General features: G+C 41.8%; 1 protein-coding gene across 1 annotated transcript in view; it reads right to left on the minus strand.

Moving 5' to 3' along the window:
• Positions 1-10,761, minus strand: part of trappc8 (trafficking protein particle complex subunit 8) — a 91,607-nt gene extending 80,846 nt beyond the window's left edge. The window contains 2 exon segments of the mRNA XM_079506029.1: positions 4,124-4,333; positions 10,376-10,761. Of these exon segments, the coding sequence (XP_079362155.1) occupies positions 4,124-4,333; positions 10,376-10,532 (367 nt within the window). The 5' untranslated portion in view covers positions 10,533-10,761.
• Positions 10,762-23,765: the final 13,004 nt, after the last annotated feature.

Raw genomic sequence — 23,765 nt, forward strand, 5'->3', positions numbered from 1 at the left:
AATGGGTCAGCGGTCAGGTCACCATTGTCAACCACATAGGAGATACCCATTTATCAGCTCAGGCAGTGACACCAAGGGTTGCTCACCTGCCCCTGGCAGGTAAATAAAACTTTAGGGCAGGTTTCAGGTTGCCCTACCGGGCAAGTGCTTGCCCGCAACAGTCTATAAAAACAACACGAGATATCTGTCTAAACACCTGAACGTGGCCAAAGCAGAGAGCACTGTCTCCTGGTCTGTGGAATGTAAAATAAGAGCACTGTTTACCTATAATGTGCGGTTTTCACTGTTGCTACAATTAACAGTCTTTATAATAACCCCCTGTGGTGTTTTTTGGGGTTTGTTTTATTTTTTAATCGTCCAAAAAACGTCTCTATTCTGAAAGAATGTGTTAAAAATATAAAATAATAAAAATAAAAATAAAAAGTGTGAACCCATAGTCATATTCATAGCTATGTACTAGGTATTTGGCATAGAAATTGAGGTATGACAAATGTCAAAAGCGTTAAAATAAGTGTAAAAGAAAATGCAATCCATTAAATTCAAATTTTACCTATAATTTTATAATGGACAATTTACTTTTTGGGCAAGTGGGCATGACCTTTGGACAAGTAGAATATGAACTCTCAGACATAGTGTCAACCCTGTCAGTTTCAATTTCAGTGTTCCAGTTCTCATTTTGTCTGCTCATTTCTTCGTGTCTCTTCCAATTTCACTTGTTCACCCTGTGTCCTTGTATGAGTTCCCCATCCTGATTGGATCAAATTGGCATCCCGCCTTGAAAATAGATCTCCTGTTTACACATTGAGAGCCCATGCAAAACTGCCCAAAATCACTTTCACCTAGAAAATCACATTTTTTATAATTCAGCTGACTGTGGAGACACATGCTGGTACTTTTTACTTTGAAATGTTTTATAGTTTGAGTTATTTAATTTAAACGCCAAATGCATTCTCAATGGCGAAAACACAAACTTTGGCACCACGTATAAAAAAAAAAAAAAAATCATTGTTTTGATTTTTTTTTAATAAAAATAAAAAATAAAATAAATAAATATACATATATATATTTTTTCAAAGACGTCCACAGACGTCTTGGGCTATGCACGTGCGGTAATACCAAGGACGTCCACAGACGTCTTGGGCACAAAATGTGTTAAAGAGCTGGAGAGACTCCTGTTACTGAACAAACACGTCAGATTCAGAATATAGAACTAGTTGACACTTATTTTAAAACACACACAAGTATCACTTTACACCACCTTTAACCAATCAGACAACCGCAGGTGAGAGAGCAGGAAGGACATGCTGTGTTATAGGAAAGAGCTCTGATCGGCCCCAAGTGGTCTCCTGGATGTAGCAGTGGGCAAGCTGCAATAGATCGTCCCCTCTCAGAACGCCGAGCGGCCTGGAAGCGAATTTCCCGTTCATTATTCCCACAGACGTTTCAAAAAGTATTTATTTAAAGACCTTTAAGCCTCAGACAAAGCCAACTGGGCTGCTGACAAATCATGACAATAAACAAGTGTTTGGGCCGAACAAATAATTAGAAAGAAGAAAAACTCAAAAACTAAAAAAACGTTTAGGGTACTTTTACCCTGCCCTGTTTTTCTTCTTTCTAATTATTTGTTCGGCCCAACAAAAATTGTTTATTGTCATGATTTGTCAGCAGACGAGTTGGCTTTGTCTGAGGATTACAGATCTTTAAATACTTTTGAAAAACAATGAATGGGAAATTCTCTTCCGGGCCGCTCGTCGGGGGCAGGACTGCGACGCTCTATTGAGAGCCATTCAGTGTTTACTGGCTTATATCTATCAAAACAGCCCCTATGGTTCAAAGACCCCGATAACTATGAGTGTACAAATGAAACCAAATCAACATTTGGTTCCATTTGGATTGCACTGTGTCCATTTTCACAGTCAGCAGCATGCCGTGTAACCAAAATGTTTTGCATCACTCGACAGTCACAAATTAACTAAATATATCTAAGGTACACATTTCACAGTGGTGTATCCCCTTTAAATGATTTCTAAATAAGCGGGGGATTGATGTACTAGGCAACAAACAACAGCAAAAAGTAATGTGAATTTAACCTATGGGTAGTGGATACAGTACATAGAGTTTCATTAAGATGATGATGGCTGGGTTGGCGTGACCGTTGGACAGATTAGACTATTACAGTCACAATAACACTAGGGGGGAGGGGAGGGGGGGTGTATGTGGAGAACAGCCACAGGGGAGTAATACCACAATGACCGCTTGGACCAATACAGCTACAGTACTGCTGCTAAAGGCCTTTTCAGACGGGGAGCGAATGACACGCCTAGTAATTCATTTTCAATGAGAGGCTTGCGTTTATTTTGGATGTGCGGAGAAGTTGAGGGGCGATTACGCAAGCGCATTTTCACAGGCTCGGTCCCTTGAAATTGCCGCGCGCATGCTCGTTTCACGCCCCTCATGAGCAGACCTGTGGCTGATCCAGGCGACAACGCCTGCGTCACGTCCCTCGCTCCTCGTCTGAAGGGACATTAAAGGTTTCATGACATTAGTTTTAATTTATTTTTATTTTTCGTTTTTCTTTTAGGTTTGATGACCTCAATTACACCCACACACAACCTGAACGTTGAACATTCAGTGGATTTCCTGTGGCCTGGGGTTTTCTCTGTGTGTTCTGAAGCCTTTTGAGCTGCAAAGAAAACGGGCAAACGGGCCTCAACAGTGACATCTGCTGGCAAATTGTTGTGTCATATATGGGACTTGTGGACTCTTACATCACAGTTCACAGGAAAATCTAAGCACTTGTTTGAGCCAGAAAACCCCAGACCACAGAAAATATACTGAATGTTTAAAAGTTTTTTGGGTGCAATAGAGCTCAGAAAACTTAAAAAATAACACTTTTTTAAAAAAATGTCACAATCCCTTTAATACAGAGAATAGCAACAGTCTTGTCTTTGGGGTTTGGTTTCTGAATTGGTTGCAGAGCACTCTTACCCAACGTGCATTCCGGTGAGTGGACGGGAAAAAATGTAATAAAACAAAACATCAACAGAGAAGCAATGGCGACGTAATGACAAGCAAGTCAGATCACATCAACAAAAACCCTTGGTCAACACTCTTTGGTGACTCCTTGGTGTATTCTACCCTCTACAGGTGATTTGAAGCATTGCCGTGGTTCATTTGGAACTTACTTTTTTATACATTTTTCTTGCTCATCAATTTAATCTTATTTGTGTCAAGGCCTGGACAAGCAACATGCTGCTTGTTTTGTACAGATTATGAAAATAGTAATCAGCATCAGAATCTGAGTCTGATTAGCATACATATCCATATCCATATATATATATATATATATATATATATATAACCATCATGGTTTGAACAAGGCCGCTCACTCTCACCACCAGTAGGGATTTTTTCAGCAATATTTTAGTTTAGTTTTAGTCATAGTCTCTTGAATAGGGATGGAGCTCGTTAATTTTTATTGATAACGATCACCTTATCGATCAGGCTTATCGAGCCGGATTCTTATCGAGCCCACTATCGAGCATTTTCTATTATTTTGTGGAAAGATGAGATAATAAATTCTGAACAGAACCAGTATATTTTACTAGGGCCTTCAACTACAATACTTTTCTAACAAACGGAAGGCAATTGACCATTTTACCAATACAATTATATTAAAGCAACTGTTAACTGGTTAATATGTTTACAGACAGTGACTTTAAAAGCGTAATGTTGTTTACTCGGTTGGCAGGTATCGATACACTTTTAGACATGTTTGTGCCAGCGTGGGCGATCATCACGACTGCCTTGATGCACGATGCAGTCGTGATGACTGCTTTTACACTTGCTGAAAATAGCTGTGACGCGTTGTGAGCTTGAAGATCTGCTATTTTCAGCATGCAACGAAGTGTAAAATTACTTCTACTGGATCTCTTGTCCTCTAGTCCCTTCCTAACATTTTAGTCTAGTTTTTATTCGTTATTCGACGAAATTGTCAACATATTTAGTCTTAGTTTTAGTCATCATAGCTTAGTTTTCATTAAGTTTTCATCAGTTAAAAAAGGGAGTCAACGAACATTTTTTTGTCATAGCATTATACGAGGAAATCAACACTGCTGCTCACCACTGATGTTGAGGTCATAGTCTCCCGCCGTGATGACGTTGGCCACGCCCCCCTCGGCGGGCTGGCACGAGGACACCACGTCGCCAAGCAGCCGGCGCTGGGCGGGGCTGAGGGCACCGGTGCAGTGGGCGGGCCGCGTCACCACGTTGTTGACGCTGATGCGCAGGTTCTTCACCGGCAGCACCTGGTTGTTGGGGTCCCGGATGTGACCTGTAAGAGAAACGCACACAACCCACGCACGCACGCACACACGCGGATTAAAGCTAGGGTTGTCAAAAGTATTACATGATAGTCCAATCGCAATTATTTTTGTCATAATCGTGTTCATGTTGAAAAAACGCAGATGTGCAAGTTTAAACTTGTAGATCAGCTATTTTGTGCAATTTGTTTTACCTTTTTTAAAGTATATAACATTTATAAAAAAAATGCCAGTAATTTCTTGGTACATTTCAGTTATTTGTCATATCTGCCCTGTGCACGTTTTTTTTTACGAAGCCTAAAAGCCAAACAGAAATTCTAAATAACCCCTAAATAAAGCTAAATAAAATCATCTCACGACTGAAAACAACAAGTCTTAAGTTAATGTATGATTTGTGAAACGACGTGAAAGACTTGACTAACCAGCAGGCTCTTTCTGCCTTGTTCCGCCTTGGTTCAACCTTGTTTATGTTGAATTTGCTACAAACATGATATGCCCAGTCTCCATGCTGCAACTGTGATGTTCCATTTTACTGACACTAAGTTTAAAATAAGAATTGAATGCACAGAATATCAATACGGTGGTTCTTAAACTTTGACAATATACAAATGGAACGAAATGGACCCAGTTTGATAAGCACTGGAATAATGGTGAATGACAGGTGTCACTCTGGCTCTGGCCTCTCTTCTAGCAGCCATGGGGAAATTCCTGCTGGCAAGAACATAATGTCTGCAGCATCAGCATCTAATCAAAGTCAGCAAGCAAGGCAAGGATCTTCACCCTTCTCTGTCAACGCTCTCTGCACAGACAGACATGCCTTAAGAAATAAGATTAAGTGCTCCAGACTGGACAGACAAGAAGCGGACAAAAACAAATAACACAGACTGTCTCTTTCACTCAAGACGTTGCCTGAAATACCCCACTTTATTTCTGTAAGAAAGTCCAACTTAATGACTTTCTCTCTGTAGTAACTCTGTACCCAGCCCGAAATGAAATGGAACACAAACAAACCGAGTGAAACTTGCAGTGAAAATGGCAGGTGGACTGGATTCAGTCCAACTGATTCATGTACCATGTCATGTTGCTGCCAGCATCCATTTCAAAACACTGGTAGGCAGGGATGAGGCAATCAAGGGCATGCCACCCGTTGCATTCAGGACACGATGCCTACACTCCTCCCAGCACACAACAGCAAACACAGGAGGACATCTGCCCCCCTCCCCCCTTCAGTACAGAACACCCTCTGGCCAATGTTCCAAGTGAACTTAAGACACTTCTCCCTTGTCTCGGAGATAAGCTTTTCATATATTTTACAATCCAAGTGCTTCAAAACAAAAGTGAAACTTGACTGAGACTTGGTACCCACAGACGACTCCGAGCTAGGTAAAACAGCCTTCTATTTTAACGCTCCTTTTACCTGCTGGAATCAATTACAATGCCCTTTAAAAATGGACTCCACGGGGCAATTTATAAACCTGCTAGCTAAACTAGTTCTAAATTGTCAATGTTTCAATGAAGTTGCTATTGCTGTTTTCATACTGTTATTTACTTGTTGTTTTACATTGTATATTTCATTTTTACTGTTGTTCTTATCTTCATAATTATTATTGCACTGTTGAATTATGACTCTTGCAATGCCCGCCCTCAATGTATCTCAGAGAAAATAAAGGTTGAATGAATGAATGAATGAATGAATCTTACATAATACTATCACCTGCTTGTGTTGTTAATGTTAACGGCTGCTTTCTATCCAGCAAAATGTCACTCTGGGTGGAGTAGGGTGGTTCATTGATTCATACCTAATCGAGAGACTTAAAAGCGTGGCGTTTTTCACTTGCAGGTCTGTCGTTATAGTGGCACACGTCAGCATTTCCTCGCTTTGGTAGAAAAAAGCAGTGATGATTACCATAGTATTAGAACCGAGCATTTCTACTAGATCAGGGGTGGGCAACTTTGACAATGGAGAAGGCCACTATCTCCAGAGGGCCACTGTCATAGCAAAAATAGCCGATCTACAAGCTCAAAACGCGTCGCACTGCGACGCGCTTTGAGCTTGTAAAATCAGCTATTTTTGCTATATTTGAGTTGAAATCCTGAATTATGTTTGACATTTTTTTATTGTAATCCTGAAAAATAACGTGACAAACTAAATTTAAATACATTAGACACAAAAAAAGACAATTAAAGCAGGTCATGTTTGTATGTTTGGAATTGTAACAGCTGAAATCAATAATATATCAGGGTTCTGATATTAACCTGAGGGCCACATTAAGTGATGGTGGGGGCCGCATGTGGCCCCCGGGCCGCCAGTTGCCCATGTATGTACTAGATTATTCCAGTCTGAGTGGGAACTGCAGATGGTCACTTTGAAAAACAGACGGAGCGTGTCCCACTGCTGGAGCAGCACAGTACTGAACGAGGAACAAATTAATTTAATGTAATATTTGAATACATTATTTGATTGTTCGGCAAATTATTTTCATGTACATGACAACCGTCAGATAATAAATGTTACTGGCATTAAATACTTAGTCATTTCAATAGTTTGCGTACATTAAAGGAATGAATGTCAAAATATGTCATTACAAATACCATTACAATCTATTTTAGATTGTTGCAATAAATGCAATAAATAAATATTGGAGAAAAAGCTTGAAGATATATTGTGTGGAGAATTTGATGGTCCACTGACAAGGTCGAGGAAGCTTAAATAAATATGTGCTTAGGTCAAACAGAACAGAAGGTCCCCTCCTCAACGGCATGCCGTGGCCGTGTCAGAGACTTGAAATCAACGTGATGACTAGACTGTAGTGATGTGCAGGCCGGCTTTTTTTCATAACAATAAGACAAAAACGTAGCCTACTAACTGGCTTTTCAACACACAGCCAGTCCAGTCCAGTCCATTCAGTTGCTTTCAAGAGAGGGGAAGGGGGACTGGGCTATTTCCCTATCGTTCATAATGTTGGCTTGGCTACTGACAGCAGATCGAGGAGACCTCAAAACAATAAAATAAGCAAATAAATATATGTAGTCTAAATTGAATATACAGAGAGAGAGAGAGAGGGAGAGAGAGAGAGAGACAGAGACAGAGAGAGAGAGAGAGAGCCGTTGCGTTTACAATCAGTTGATGAAACAGACGGGAGCGAATAAAACCATAGCTAGCACATTCAGCCCCATGGTTCAGTTTTAGTAGGATAGACAATTCATAGTTTGCCTGTCTTTTATAATTGTAGCTACAATACATGAGAGAACATTGAACGATGACTACAGTGTGTGTCCTGCCCAGTTTTAAGTGATAAAAGGTGACCACTGAAACAGTGGTCACCTTATCACCTAAAAATGGAGTATGAGTAGGCCTAAACTCATTAAATGGTACGTGCGTGGTATGGTAAGGTAATGGTGTGTGGCTCACTGACTCAAATGCAGAATAAATATTAAATAATGGACCTTGGTATGAAAGAGGTTGAAAACCACTGAAATGTGGGTAAGTTGAAGCAAGCTGAAGTGTAGTGGTGATCATAAAGTCGGCCTGCCTATCTGTCAAGCTATTGGAAATCTCAGAAGTACTTGTGTCAATCACAGGCTGCGTGCCTTTTCAATTCATTTAATTTATTAAACATTTATTATACTGGTTCTTGCATGCAGATTTTTGTAATACCATGGAATAACGAATAATCCTTTGCAGTTGCAATGTATAGTATAGAAGTGTTTGCTATTTTGTTGTGGGCTTAAAGTGGGTTGTGTTTATGCTTGTGCAATATAGACAACAGTAGTTAAGTAAGTAAGGGATAATATCTGCCTTGGTAGGTGGTCATTGTCGGGAGATAATTCACCGACAGGGGGTTTAACCACCGACGCGAAGCGGAGGTGGTTAATCACCCTGAAGGTGAATTATATAATGATAATGATATTATCCCGCTTATTACATAACTTAATACATAAATTAATACATTTACCCAAAACACAACAAAACGAGACAATTCCTTGCTTGTGGTAATGAAAGTATTCCATAAGTGTCGCGCTGGCTGGCGTCTGCCCAGCTGCAGCACTGTTGGAAAACAAGGAAGTGAGTTGAGATCAAATAGAATCCATTTTCGGGTACTGCGTTGTCGATTTCTCGCTCACATGTTTTCAAAAACATTTTTGAGAGCAATGTTTAGCTGTAAATGACATTGTGTGTGTGTTTGCATGGCTGTCATGTTGGAAACAGCAGAAAAATCAAACAGGGTGGAGGCTTGCAGCAGGTGCTCCGAGGGTTTGATTAGGTATCGGTCTGTTATAGAGCGGAGCGGTCATTATCCAGAAATAACAGACCGCTGAATTCGGCATAAGACTGTACTTATAGCTGCAACTTGTTTCACACATCAGCAGTGGGGCGGCAGCGGCTCAGGGGTAGAGTAGCCGGCCTGGCCTGGCCAGATAGGAACCGCAAGGTTCCCAGTAGTTGGTGTCGAAGTGTCCTTGAGCAAGACTCTGAAACCCTAATTGCTCCTGATGAGCAGGTTGGTGCCTTGCATGGTTTCCTCGACCATCGGTGTATGTGCATGTGTGTGTGAATGGGTGAACATTCACCCAATCTATGTAAAGCGCTATATAAATACACCATTTGTGTGTGTTACGCTTACATATGCTTATGCAATAGAGACAACAGTTATGCATGTTACTGTACTTCAAGCTGTAACTTGTTTCACAAATCACCAGTAAACATGCAAATTACACTCTGTGCAAAGACACAGCTTTCTATTTAGTATGGCCTTTAAGTGTAAAGTTTACAGACATGCACAAGATCTTAGGGATTCAGTAACAACAAGTCCATTGCTCTCCGCCCGACGTTGGGTGCTTTTGTCGCTAGAGTGTTTGTGAATGATGTCGGTTACTAGGTCAACAAATAAACACCATTTAAACATTTATCCCATTCCTTTTCAATTTAATAATCCTTATTTGGGCCAATTAAGGGCACATCATAATCTATTTACAACATGTTAATGCATACAAGTTGAGTGGATCGCTCATCTGAATGATGCCTCAACAACAACAAAAACAACCAATGGTCCCCGCAGCAACTAGGCTGCTTTAACAGGTGTGTGTGTGTGTGCGTGTGTGTGTGTGTGTTACTGCTAGTCTCTAGTATAAAGCCTATAATAATCCTTGAGACATGGACTTTGGGCCTGCCATTGGCTGCAGCCACAGCCTCTTTAGCCAAGCAGCTAACACTAAGCAGCAATATAGGTGTAGGTGTGTATAAACTAAAGACAGCCACCCTAGAAGCTGACGGCAGTCGTGTGACAAACACTGGCCGCTCGGGTGTCACTCCCTCGGTCCTCTCGGGTGACACGTCGTACAAGACAACCGGGGAGAGAGAGGAGAGAGAGTGTAGCAGCGAGCTGGCTTCAGTTCCCACCTAACAAATGTTACGCGAGAATTGGTGTCCCGTGTAATTATGCAACGTCAAATGTCAAGAGACTGTTGGGAGTGACAACCAATGCGTGGTTCAACAATAACATCGAGCCTGACAGCTAAACAACTAACAAGCTTGTAGACCAGCTATTTTCAAAAGATGTGTATGCATATGAAAATGAGTGAATATTGACAGTGTAGTACTTTCTACTCTGGTAGCCTACTTTAACTACTTTTTTTGCTCAAGTGCATTTTGAATTCCAGTCCTTTTACTTGTAACAGAGTATCTGAGTATTTCTATATTGCAGTGCAATGCGAGTACTTTTCCGAACCACTACTAAAAAATGAAATACCACAAACCATATAAACCATTATTTTCGCGGCGATCACGGAATTCGATAGGGCACCGACCCCGGCGTACCACCGGCTTCCTGTCATCAGACTGACTGCTAGCATAATAGCATGGCTGGGTTGGTTGGTGTGTGTGTGTGTAAACACAACGTCAACTCCCCAACAGACAGAAAGCTAAGGTTAAACCACCACAGACAGAACAGAGGTGTTTACCGGGGGTGACAACCACAACCAGCCCCCCCCTCCCCGGCCGCCCGCCCGCCGGCGCTGAGTCACGGGCCCACCCCGGGCTCCGAGTCACTCACCCTCGGACGTCAGGCGGCAGAAGGGCCGCAGCAGCTCGGCGAAGCCCAGGTTGTTCCTGCGGGTCAGCCTCTCCGCATCCTCGCTGCACAGCACGGCCACCATGGGGACGAAGGAGTCCTGGATGAACTCCACCACGGACTGCACGCACTGGGCCATGGCTCGGCTGGAGGAGTGAGTGGACCCGGGACCGGGGGGGAGGACCACCGGGGGGGGACCACCCAGACAGAGTCAGCCGAAGAGCCGGGTGGTGGTGGTGGTGGTCTGTGTGTTGGGAGGGTTTAATAGTGTGATGAACCTAGACTCACTGTTGAGTTGCAAAACAACTCCCCTCCTGTCAGTGAGCAGCAGCCATGTTGGATGATTCTCTCTCTCTCTCTCTCTGCTTCCTGACTGAGGACCGAGCGAGCGGCGGCGCGATCACGTGATCAGCTGACAAGGGTGGGAGCGTTTCCCAAAGAGTGGGTCGCGGACCCGTGTTTGGGTCGCGAGTAAATATTCCCTTTTTTGTTACTTTTTGTGTCTTTACATTTTATATATATATATATATATATATAGCACCTTTCCAAAAAAATTGAATATCATGGAAAAGTTGGTTTATTTCCATAATTCCATTCAACAATTTTAACTTTCATAGATTATAGTGCACACACCGTAAATGTTTTCAAGTGTTTATGTGTTTATCTTTACACAATTTTGGCTTCCAGCTCATAAAACCCACTAAAACAGAATTTCAAAAAATGTGAATAGGCTACTGTGAAGAAATCACTCAGTTTTTGCAGAGCATTTAATCTGAAGTCTGACAGACTTCTGGCAGTCATGGCCACGCCCACCTTGTGGTAACGCCCACTTTTTGGTCACGCCCCCCCATGTCATTTTACAGGCAGGCTCCACTGATCTGAATGCCACATTAAGAAATTGGGATCACATCAAATCAATCAAAATATGGTACTAAATATGGTAAACAGAAATGTCAATCTTCAATACTTGGTTGGGAATCCCTACTGGTTTTGGAGTTATAAGCAGTGAAGTAAGTAGCCCACATGTACTCAAGTATTATACTCAAGTACAATTTTTGTCCAGCTCCTATGTCCAGCTTTTAGTGTGCATGTAAACACAAACTTTGTCCCAACACAAACATTAAATGCCATTGATAATGAATGGCTATTTTTACGTCATTGTCCCAACACAAACATTAAATGCCATTGATAATGAATGGCCAGTTTTGAGTGTTTGTGTAAACACAAACATTAAAAGCTGGACATAGGATGTGATTGGCCGGAATTAGATGATGTAGGCTATGATGATGTATTGTATATGATAAGAGCACCCCTCACTTCACACAGGTGTGATTTTTTTGTTATTTTTTTGTTATAAGGTTTTAATTGGTTGGTTTCCTCATCAAAAACAAATAAAGGCCTAGAATGGCTAAATTTGGATTTATGTGTAAATCTAGCTAAGGCAGTTATAAAAATTGATTATGCATATACCTCATTTACATTTATTATCATTATTGTTGACAAAACAGTATATTTTTCCAATATGGAGGATAAAGTCTGTCAAAAATATTCTGTTAATTCTGTAATTCTTTGCTTTTAGATGTAGGCCTAACTGCTGCTTTCGACACAACAGACCACAACATTCTATTTTTTTTCCTAGAGCACTACTCTTGTCTATGCATGAAAAAACACAGGCCACACCTTTTCAGAAGTAACCCCAAAAGTGAGGAACAAGCTGCACCCCATATCAACTATCTGTTCATCACTGCCCTCTCAAAGGGACTCCATTGGGACAATTGGATTGCTTTTCCACAAGGTGTGGTGGTGCAGTGTCTGACTTTAAGGCTGAACTGTAGGTTGGAGAGGGAATCTTCTTGGAAGGAGGTTGCCTTGTTATGCTTGAATAATTCCTGTGCATTCACCTTTTATATAAATCACAAGTAAAATAAACTAACAATAAAAAACAAACCTCTCTGACCGCAAAAGAAAAAGTCTATAAAATAAACAAATGGGTGAATGAGTGAATAAAAAAATACAAAAAAATGCTGAATAAATACAAATAAAAATCAAATAAATAACAAAAATTAGGCTCTACCTCCCAGAAAGACGCTTTGCTGGTGAGAACCCCCTTAAACCCTCAAACCTTGAAAAAAGAAAGACTTAAAAAATGAATACAATAAAATCAGGACTCTGGCTCCCCAATAGCCCTCTTAATAGATAGGGGAGAACCCCCAAATCTTTACCCCAAAACCTTTAAAAGACACTAAAAAAATGATAATGAAATAAAATCTGGTCTCTGGCTCCCCAAAAGCCGCTATGTTAGACAGGGGAGAACCCCCCTGAATCTTAACACCAAATCTCAAAAGACAGAATAATAATAAAATAAAATATGGGCTCTGGCTCCCAAAAGCCCCTTCGCTAGATAGTGGGGGGAACCCCACTAATCTTAAGACCAAATCTCGAAAAATATTTAATTAATAAGAAAAGAAAATAGGGGCTCTGGCTCCCCAAAAGCCCCCATGCTAAGACAGGGAGAAACCCCGTAAGACTTAATAACAAGTATAAAATAAAATAGGGACTTTGGTTCCCCAAAAGCCCCCTTGCTAAGACAGGGGAGAAACTCCAAAACTCCCAAAACAAAGCGCAGTATAATGTCTAGTCCCTTTTATGGTTATGAGGGAAGCCTCGAGCAGCCAAGTCATGAGGGAACGGTTGATTACTCATGTCTGGTCTGTACTCCTGCTTCCGGTAAGGCGGGACTTGCCAGGGATTCAGGTGAGGTATTCCTAGAGCTCGACCCCTGCAGGGGTAAGGATACACATAGATCGTAGGATGAGAGTGGCAATTACAATTGACAGTTAGTCCTGGCAAGCCTGGAGCCTTGCATGGAACGTTATACGTCTCAATGTTTGTCTGGTGACAAATGTGACTATGAATGTTCTCATTTCTGGTGGCCTGGATGCCGTCTGCGTTGACTCGTTTGAGCTCTCTGATTTCGGTGCTAAGAGACTGGTTGAGGCGAGGATATCGTATGGCTGACGCCGGGCCTCGGATGCGTAGACCATATTGATTAGGGAAACAATCGTTTGGCCCTGGGCGGTCTGTCGGACTTATGAGGTCACTAGGATTCTTTACTTCAAAAACTTTTGGTTGAATACGTTGACGTTTATTCTTCTCTACGGTAGCTTTCTTCTGTCTAATGTCCTCACGTAAAAAGTGGTTCCGGTCAAAGCGATTGCATACCTTGGCCTCCGGTTTAACCCCAAGTGTCTCTCGGTTCACATTTCCATAAGGTTGCCGATAACACTTTCCACAATCACTAGCTGTCAGGTCACCGGTCCAGTGGCTGCTGTTTTCAATTGGATTTGGGATATTTCTCCAACATTCTTTCCCATTATATTGTTCAGTGTCATCATCATTGTCATCCTTATTGTGATGCCACTTAGAGTGGTGACTGTGGCATCGTTCTGACTCCGGTTGGGCGGCATGCCTCCGCCGGCTGCTCATCTGGTGGTCTTGTAGTATCCTCCTACTAGGACTGCAGGTAGTGTGTAAGTGCAATTAATTTAATATTAACTTACACAGCTATTATACGAGCAGTGTGTGACGTCAGATGTGACGCCTAAAGAAAGCGATGCCATTCCATGAGTTCTTAAAGCCATCTTTGATGTCGGTACTGTGACGTCAGCACAGATGTCGGTCTGTGGGTGCCAGTCTGACTGCCCTGTCAAGACAGACAGTGAGTGAACCCAGATGCAGAACACAGACCAGACCAGATGTATGGAGAAACAACTAAATACTCAAAGAATCAAAGTACTATCAGAGTATCTTATTAAAGAACAGAGGTACAGGCTTCTAAAGCCGAAGTGATAACTGAAGGTGGATTTCACCAGAAGAGGTCCAAAGGTGCAAGGAACAGAGGCTGTCCTCCTTGTACATCTCTGCTTTCTTCTGTCCAGCTTTGGAGCTGTGTGGGAGGCTGTCAGGCTGACTGATAGATGAGAACTAGTGCTACTGGAGGTCAAGAATGAATCTGGTTCTTACTTCTGAAGCAAAGCTGTACCCACGTGCGCGCACTATAGCTGGAAAATATCACTGATTAGGTTAGGGTTAGAGTACGGTGGTGTCATGCGCTGACACCGCCTTCCACAATAATTAATAAAATAAATGATACGTAGCTTGCGGAGTTAGTTCAGTCAGATATACTTGAGGGGCTCACTAGTGTTATGCAAGACCCACATGCCATTCGCTGACGTGGCAATCAGATGAATAATTGGGTGGGGTATTTAAACTCTCCTGGATTATTCCTGCGTTCCTTCTTCTGCATATGCGTTCCTGGTGTTGTTATGCACTGTTTGCTCCCACCGCCACCCCAGCACCACCGGTGGGCTCTGCTATTAGTTCTGTTCCCCATGGGGGGGTTGTTATTGTATATCTATCTCCCTGCTTTTAATGGTTGTATAATTGTGCCGATCAGGGAGAAAAAGAGCCGCGCGCTAAGATAAAATATTATATGCACACTTGTATTCTCATTCTAGATAATAAATATTTGTTCAATCTATTTGTGAGCTATCTGACTGAAATAAGCACTTTGTTAATAACCACTAGGTATGAGCAATATATTTTGTGGGCTCTGGAGGGCACCTTCTTTTCAGTAATAAACCCAAGAAAGTGGATCACATCACTCCAGTTCTCTGATCTTTACAAGATCTTCCTGTCTGCCATGAAATGATTTCAAAATATTACTGTATATTAAGCATTTAATGGTTTAGGGACAGCCAAATTACTTTTCTGATTTAGTGCTACATCAAAAACCACCCAGACCTCTCAAAAATAATGTATATGGTTGCTTTTGCGGCGTGATTTAATCATTTTCTTTCTTCAGATAGTCTACTCTAAATGATTTATTGTAAATTTTCCACTATTGTCAAACAACTCCATGATCATTTAAATATTCAGAGATGGGGCTCTCAGAATGCATATGTAGATCAGTCCATACGTCCAACACTTTGGTTCTTAACAATGTATTTGGTAGAGTTGTTTGAAAAGCTTTTGATATAGTGCCTAAAATGCTGGAATCGGTATTGTTGAGTATGCTAACTGAAAGCTAGTCTATAGTATTCAAGTATTCAAAAGTATAAATTACAGGATACATGATTCTTCGAAACTTTGAAATGTTCCAAAAAAATGCAAAATATTAGTTTCCAAAAATGGTGTAAATAGATGATCTACAAGCTCACAAGGCTTTGTGATGCGACTCATTGTGATCTTCTAGATCAACTATTTTCACTATTTTAAATAGGGTTTAAGTGGATAATTCATGATGTCTTTTTTTCCTGCAAATGTAGTAAAGTCAAAAGTAAAATATTTGACTTTGTGTAGTAGGCCTATAGAGTGAAATGCAGGAACTCCCAAAAAACAAATGCTCAAGTAAAATACAGATACTAAAAAAAAGTCACACCCGTGTGAAGTGAGGGGCGCTATTATCATCATACATCATCTCATTCTGGCCAGTCACAATTTGCATCCTCACTTTTCCGTCTTCACTTTTCTGGCCCTGTACTTTTGTCTTCAATATGTACTTTGCTCAGCCAAGCAAAACATCGCTATGGGGTGATCAGCTAATCACAAGCCAATATTTGTACCCGGAAAGCCGGTTTGTACCCGGAAAGCTGGGCATAGGGTTAACCTGTTAATTCAATGGTAGTGGATGGAGAGAAAGGATTTTTGTCCAACCAAGAAACGGCACAACCACGGGCGTCTTTCTCCATGTCAGAGGTTTGTGTCTCTCTGGAGGTCTATTACTCCAATAGACCCCCAGATGCATGGTTATAATATGCAAATACCTTATGTCTTCCTGGTGTGTTCCCAGCTTCTCCCTGAAAGCTGAATGCTTTTGAGTCAAAAAGTCAAAATCAACCAATCCTCTTATTATCATACAAAAAGCCACGGGTGTTAAGAGGTCCAAGTATTGTATCTCTTGAGTATTGCGCAATGTCTGACACCAAATTTCCCACCCAATCACAGCGGTCAATCACAATTTGCGTCCTCACTTTTCTGTCCGTTCAATGTTTATGTTTACACAAACCCGGAAAGCTGGGCATAGGAGGGGCTAGGCGCCCATCAAAAAATCACACCCTAGAGGGGCGCTCTTATCATCATACATCGTCATATATCATCTCATTCTGGCCAATCACAATTTGCGTCCTCACATTCCTGCCCTCAATTTTTATCCTCAATACGTACTTTGCTCAGCAAATCAAATCATCTCAATTCCGTGCTCAGCCAATCAAATCATCGCTAATATTCACACAAACACACAAAGCTGGGCATAGGAGGTGTCATCTTTTTTGTACAGCATTTATACAACAAATTAAAAATTGCAGAACGGTTAAACACAAAAAAGAACAATCGGGGTCATCGCCATGTTGGCTTGTGGTGGATATTACCAGGAACACATAAGAGATAGATAGCCCTGAATGACCATAACAGGTCTGTAACTACTGTAACTCTGAGAGTTATGGGGGTCGTTGCACTTAAAGTGGACTCCTAATGTGCCATAGTGTCGTTGTAAATCAGTGTCATTCTGAAGAAGACCTGGAGACTGACGACATTCAGTAATTGGGTCTTATGATCAAAATAAGAACATTATAATGGTGTGTAAAACTGAAAATCAATCGGACAAGGCCAAGTCTACGCCACGTACGCATTTGCCCGTGTATACGGACATAATGATGACCGCTGGGCCAAAGTTGTTTCCATTGTGGTCCATTAAACATTCAGCAACTCAAACAACTAGACAGAACAACAAATACATTACATCAGATACAAAATATAAATATAGCTGCAAGCGGCAATAAGAAAAAACTATATGCAATACGCACAATAAGCCATAGAAACACATAGAACACTGAAGTTTAACAAATTACCATTATAGCTGACCCTAACCTAATCTCAGTAAAACTATAGCCTACCTAAACCTTAACCCTATCCCTGACCTCAGAAAATATAAATATCAAAACACAGTTGAGAACAATTCATGATAACATAACAAAGGAGGTGGTGGGAGGGTGGGGCAGGGATACGATACGGACACAGAGAGGACGCACGCCACCACAAGAGGTGAAGCAAAGCTCACCGAGTTGTTCACCGAAGTCATAAATAATAGTTATAAATAATACATTTCAATTACAGTGTTAATCGCCAAGCACAATAGAATGTAAAATGCAGAAAAAATAGAGACAGAAGTCATAAATAATAGATTTCAATTACAGTGTTATGCTGCTAATCGCCAAGCGCAATATAATGTAAACAAGTGCAGAAAAAATGGAGACAGAAACAGAAGATATAGACAGTTGGTGATAGTCAGCCAGACGAGTCGTGAAACACAGCAGGGTGAAACAAAAACATCAGACTGCACAGGAATGTCCGGTCAAAATGACGAGCCTAGAAGTGCAAAGCAGAAGAAACCAATTCACAGGAAGAATCAACAGGGTCTTAAAAAAGTACTAAAAAAGTCTATCATGCAATCTAAACATACTTGTATTGCACAAACATAAGGGGGCGATAATTATAATAATTATACTGTTTTACAATCTTTTGGGTGCTTTTTCACTTCACTTAAAATACCCAATGACACCTAACTTATTATAATGGATTACAACTATGAAAACTATATGTTATGATTATGGCTAAATAAAAAGTCTGTGAACTATGATATTTACTTTATAAGTCATTATGAATGGCTTTGTAATGTGTAGCTACTATGTGTATTATGAGTACTTGACCTTATGTGATAAAATGTGTGTGATTATTGCTATAAAGAATTACGAATTACGAATTACGAATTACGAATAACTATATGAACTATATTATATACTATAATTATATTACTATGTAAGTATATGGTGGTATAAGCAGATTATAATGCATTATAAGTACATGTTTATAATGCATTATAGACATGGGCTTCGTAGGTGTGGTCTTCGTCTTCACGTCCAGACTCGGTGCTCATCGTTTCAGATATTATTATGTCCTCTGAAAAGAACACAATGCAACATGATGCACTAAACTAACATGGCAAATGTTTGCATTACACTTACAAACGGACGGTGTGCAAGCTGAGGTTAACCATGTCTTCTAAACTCTGGCATTGTTCCTCTCTCAAGGGCCATCGGAAGTATTGACTCATTGACTGGGAGTCACGATAATGGTTCTAGTGAACGTGGATCCAACTGCATGTTGTAAATCAACGAAAGGACATGTGTGGACAGGGCCAGGTAAGCTAAGAGATGCCAAGAGACTTCAGGGGAGGTATGGTAGGGCAACACTCTAGAACCAACAACACAACTGTCTAACCAGAACCTTACGTATAAACGTCCACTTATTGTAATGTACCTTCTGGCTGATACTATTTTCAATGAACCCTGATATCACGCCCAAGGAAATTAGCTAGATCGTCTGTCTCATTGGCTTGAAGGTCATAGACATTTGACATTGTACCCATGACAGCATCTCATGGGTGATCCTACGGTAAGTGTATGCATCTGGTCTTCCAAAGAGGTATGGGTCATCATCAAAGAAACCCTGTTTCTGTCTATTCTGAACAAGGTTATGGATGAAGCAGGAGAGAGACCTTATTCTCTCGCGTATCTTTGATACCTCTCTCTCTTGTGATTAAACACAATTTGAACACATATAAGTTCACAGTATCACTGTGGCTATAGATCGTTCCAGTTCTTCTGAGATTTTGTGCACCTTGAAGATTGGTTTGATACTCTCTTCTGTGCATAGTGTATGCTGCTCTCATCTTCCGTAAAGGGGAGATGGGGTTTATTCCGCTTTTCTTCTCTGCGAGGTCCTGAGGTTCTTGATGACTTCAAAACTAGAGATGGCTGCTCTTGATGGCTCCCCTCCGCCAACTTTGATGTTGTCAGGATAAGGATATGGATAAGGATCCCTTTGGTAGATAGGATCAACCCCTTTAATCCTCAGGTCATATCTCTGTAATTCCTGCCTCCGGTAAGGTGGGGGTTGCCACTGTTTCAGGAAAGGTATCCCTATAGCTGGACCCTGCCTGCAGGGGTAGGGGTAGTCCACGGGCTTTGGCGGGTGACATTTGACTGCGGGGCAGGTGGTTGTTCCTGGAACCTTTTGACCTGGACCCCTGCACGGAACCTGATAGGTGTTAACGTTTGACTGATAGCAGATGTGATTGTTCACAACTAGAGAGTTGTATGGCGTCGGGCTGTTGGGATGCTTGGTTCGTCTGAGCTCTACAATGTCAGTGGCGAGATCATGGTTGTGCCGAGGAAACCGTCCCTCCGAAGCGGGACCCCGCACGCGAAGACCATATCGATTGGGAAAACTATCCCTTGACGCCGGATGTTCTGTTCCCTTAGCCATGAGGCCGCTAGGAGCGTTTACTTCAAACACAGTCGGTTTAATTAAATTACGTTTCTTCTTCTCTAGCTGAGCTCTCTTCTGTCTAATGTCTTCGCGCCCTAGGTAGCGGTCAAAGCGCTTACATATTTTGGCCTCCGGATCTACCCCGAGGCTGCCCCGAGTCTGGTTCCCGAGAGGCTGCCTATAGAATCTGCCACACTCGTTGGCGGTCAGGTCACCGGTCCAATGGCTGCTGTTTTCGATCGGATTGCACGTGGTCCGATACTGGACCTCGTGTTCGGTGTCGCAGTCGTCTGTGTCGTCTTCCTCTCCGTGGTGACGGTCGTAACGAGGACATATGCGCTCTAACTGCATTTGCATCGCACGCCTCCTGTAGGTGGACATCTTGTCTTCTGATTCTCCTTGCTGGATCTAATAGTATGGCCTTGAGTACAATGAGCGCCACATCCACCCACGCAGCTATTATACCAGTGGCGCTACGTCATGGCTGTGACGTCACGCTAAACAGGTTAATTTTCATTCTGCGACACCTAGAGGGGGGCGAGCTGTCCAGGACCCTGGTTCTTAAACCTTTTCATTTCAAGGAACCCCCCAGTTTACTATGCCTCAGTCCGTTTGGTTCCGTTTGGTTCCATTTGGACACTCTCAAGAGCTATCGGTCATTTGTGACCAGATTTGACTGAGAGCCTGCCATCGCGCAAATTCCAGCTTTTCACCAGAGGAGAAAAACTTTTTTTCCAAAAATGATTTTATAGCACATGCAGACTCTTCACATACTAGAGCATGTCTTAAGTAAATAAGTGTCAGAGCTGAAATCGACTTAAACATGCTTAAACATGTAGATAGGTGTAATGTTAGAGACCACAGAAGTGAACCTTTCAAGCCTGTTTTCTCAACTCGCTGTTTTCTGCAAGACATTACTCTATAAGCCATATATCTCCAAAACTGGTGGGTCAAACTGAACAACCAATGTCAATTTGAAGCTATGATTCCCTGCTTTCATATGACATGAAAAAACGAAAATTCAAAAAAATCCAATGGCAGTCCCTCAGTCAAATTTGGTCACATTTAGCTAGGGACCCCCTGGAACTAAAGCACTGTTTCCCAAACAGTGGGTCGGGACACATATGTAGGTCACAGACCAATTGTTATGGGTCACGACACGAGTCAAAATCCCATTTTCTTTTTCTACATTAAAACACATGCATTGGATCCCATGCAGACAAAATGTCTAATTTCTCTTCTGGGTCTTGGGCTAAAACGTTTGGGAACCACTTACCCTAAACCCAACAGACCACACTTTGAGAACCACTTGGTCTAGAAAAGCATCTTGCTCACTCTTCTGATACTAGCCAAATGGTCAGATATAGCTTATGACTCTGAGCTTGCCATATCAAGGTAACCTCAGCCTCCTGGAGTGTTGGGTTCAGACACAAACACATTACATTTATTTTTTCCTGTCCATGAACAATAATTTTAATTTCATGCAGTATTTATTCTGTGAATAATGCAATTTTTGCTAAACCAGTGCAGTCCCCATATCAGAGAACTTACTGTATATGATGCTCCAGCCTAGGATAGAGCGCTCATGGTTTTGACATTATGGAAAAAGAGTTTCAAGCAGTCTGTGAAATTCCTGGATTCATAGATTATTATTATTATTGCTAATCAGAATTCAGAATTCAGTTCAAAGCAAAACCATTGTTGTATACTGCTCAAAAACAAATTCTGCAGGTTCCTATATGCAGCGAGGACATTTTTTAAATCAACACCCAACATTTCAAGAAACAGTATTAACCTTAAAATACATAAATTAATACATTTCTTGTGCCTTAAAGGAGTAGTTCACCCAAAAGAATGACTTATTTTTTATCAATACACACCCGGGAATCATTGTATTCATGGAGATTATTCTTTTTTGGTTTTGTCGCATTCCTGAGCCAATAATTTGATGACTCCGGTATGAGACTCAATGAGACTCAACTAAAAAATATCCATGAATTCAAGGCTTCATGCATGGCGGTGTAATTGATTGAAAATAAGACATTTTTCAACCCTTTAACCCATTCTGGGTGGGAACCCCTTTTGGTGTTTTAACTTAAGCATTATGTTATGCTTTAGCTGTTGAAAAATAGCAGATCTACAAGCTCATAGCACGGCACTCGGTGCCGCGCTATGAGCTTGTAGGTCTGCTATTTTTGAAAAATCCTGAAAATGTGGCGCAAATCTTTGAATTATATATATTCTTTCAGAGCGAACGTTTTCAACTCAAATCTTTGCTTCTGGGGGGTCCCTGGGACAACATATTTTCAGATCAGGTCAGCGGCCAAATACGGATAATTCTGGGGGCTCTTGATGTGAAAAAGGTTGAGCACCACTGACAGAGAAACAGGTTTTTCAGAAAACTTTTCAGAAGACATTTTTAGAATCGTTTTCAGGTCTATATGGGTTGATCTGAATATACTGTGTATACAAGCTCATACTGTATACTGTACACTACAATATATACGAGCCCCATTGACTGTCACTATGAAATTAAAGTTAAGATATATAAAAAATATATAGAACATAAACAGTGACAAAAAAATTGCACAACAAATGGCACTGATCAAGCCAACGGTTTGCAAGATTAGCTGACAGACATAGCATTAAAAAAGAAAACCTGGGCTCTGCACACATGACAGACAGATGGACAGACACGGACAGACATGCAACTCTTCTAATTGTGTCGCCCCCTAGGAACCACACCATAAAAAATACAAAATAAAGAAACCATGGCTGTCTCCATGAGAATCCCTTTGATGTTTGTTGAACTGCTTCTGGTAAAGTGTTGTCTGGATGCATGCATGTGTACTTTCTCTGGCAAAATGCATTGAGCATGCTCAGATGGCTTAGAAGAGTACAGAGGGGCCTGTAAAGGAAGGGTTAAGACTATTGCTCCGAGACACTTTGACATGTAGAGTAGACTGGGTTAGCTAAGGTTTTGAACCCTGACAAAAAGGTGGCGGAGCCTTACCTGGTGAGTGGCAGGCTTCCACTATTGGTCAAGCCACTCCTCCACAAGAACACACACCCCCTTTGCACGCTGCACTCAACATGCATGACATGGACATGATTGAAGGACCTTCAGTACGCATAGTACGTTTGGATATGATGTTTATTTGAACCCCCAGTTTGACATGCTTTTTTATCTCTGGTCTACTCTGTCAAATATTTGGTGTTAATTTAAATAGACTGAGACTGTACAGATGAAATGGACCGTTTTAGGTTCCATTCGGTTCCATTTGTACACCGAGCTACAGACTCATAAAATTAAAATGTGGTTCCTCAGTCAATCATTTAGCCGAGGACCCCATCTGGAATCCTCAAGGTCTAGAACCAGAGCTCCACACAAGCTCTCTTCTGTCCACTATCTACACAGGGATATGGTAACGGTCACATCGTTCGGTCACCGTCGGGATCCCAATGTTCGCCCGAGTCGTATTCCCATGACGATCCGGGGTAGTGCACGTTGACATGTATTCCTGGAAGCCCCGGATCCTCCCAGGGGAAAGGATAGTTCACGATGATCGTCGGATGGCAGTTGACATTTATCCCCGGAATAAGCGTCAGATTGTTCGGCCCAATGTTGGTCTCCGGTTGAACCCCACACCTGCATTGACAGGTGTACCTCTCATCTTCCGGCGTCATAGATCGGTGGCCTTCGAACCGGGTCTCTGGTCGGATCCCACGGCTGCTTGGTGCCGTCTCATCAATATGGCGGCTAAACACATCGTCTTCAGGTGTCATAGTGCGGCGACCGTCGAACGGGGTCAGCGTTTGGGTACCGCACCTTCCTTGCGATGCCTCGTGGACACGATGGTCGTAGATCTCTGGCGTCATCGGTAGGTGACCCTCAAACTGGGTCTCCGGTTGGACCCCGCACCTGCTTTGTGCCGTCTCGTCACTGTGACCGCTGTAGATCTCGTCTTCTGGCATCACAGAGTGA

Source organism: Electrona antarctica (assembly GCF_951216825.1).
Source record: "Electrona antarctica genome assembly, chromosome: 7".
NCBI classification, from domain to species: Eukaryota; Metazoa; Chordata; class Actinopteri; order Myctophiformes; family Myctophidae; genus Electrona; species Electrona antarctica.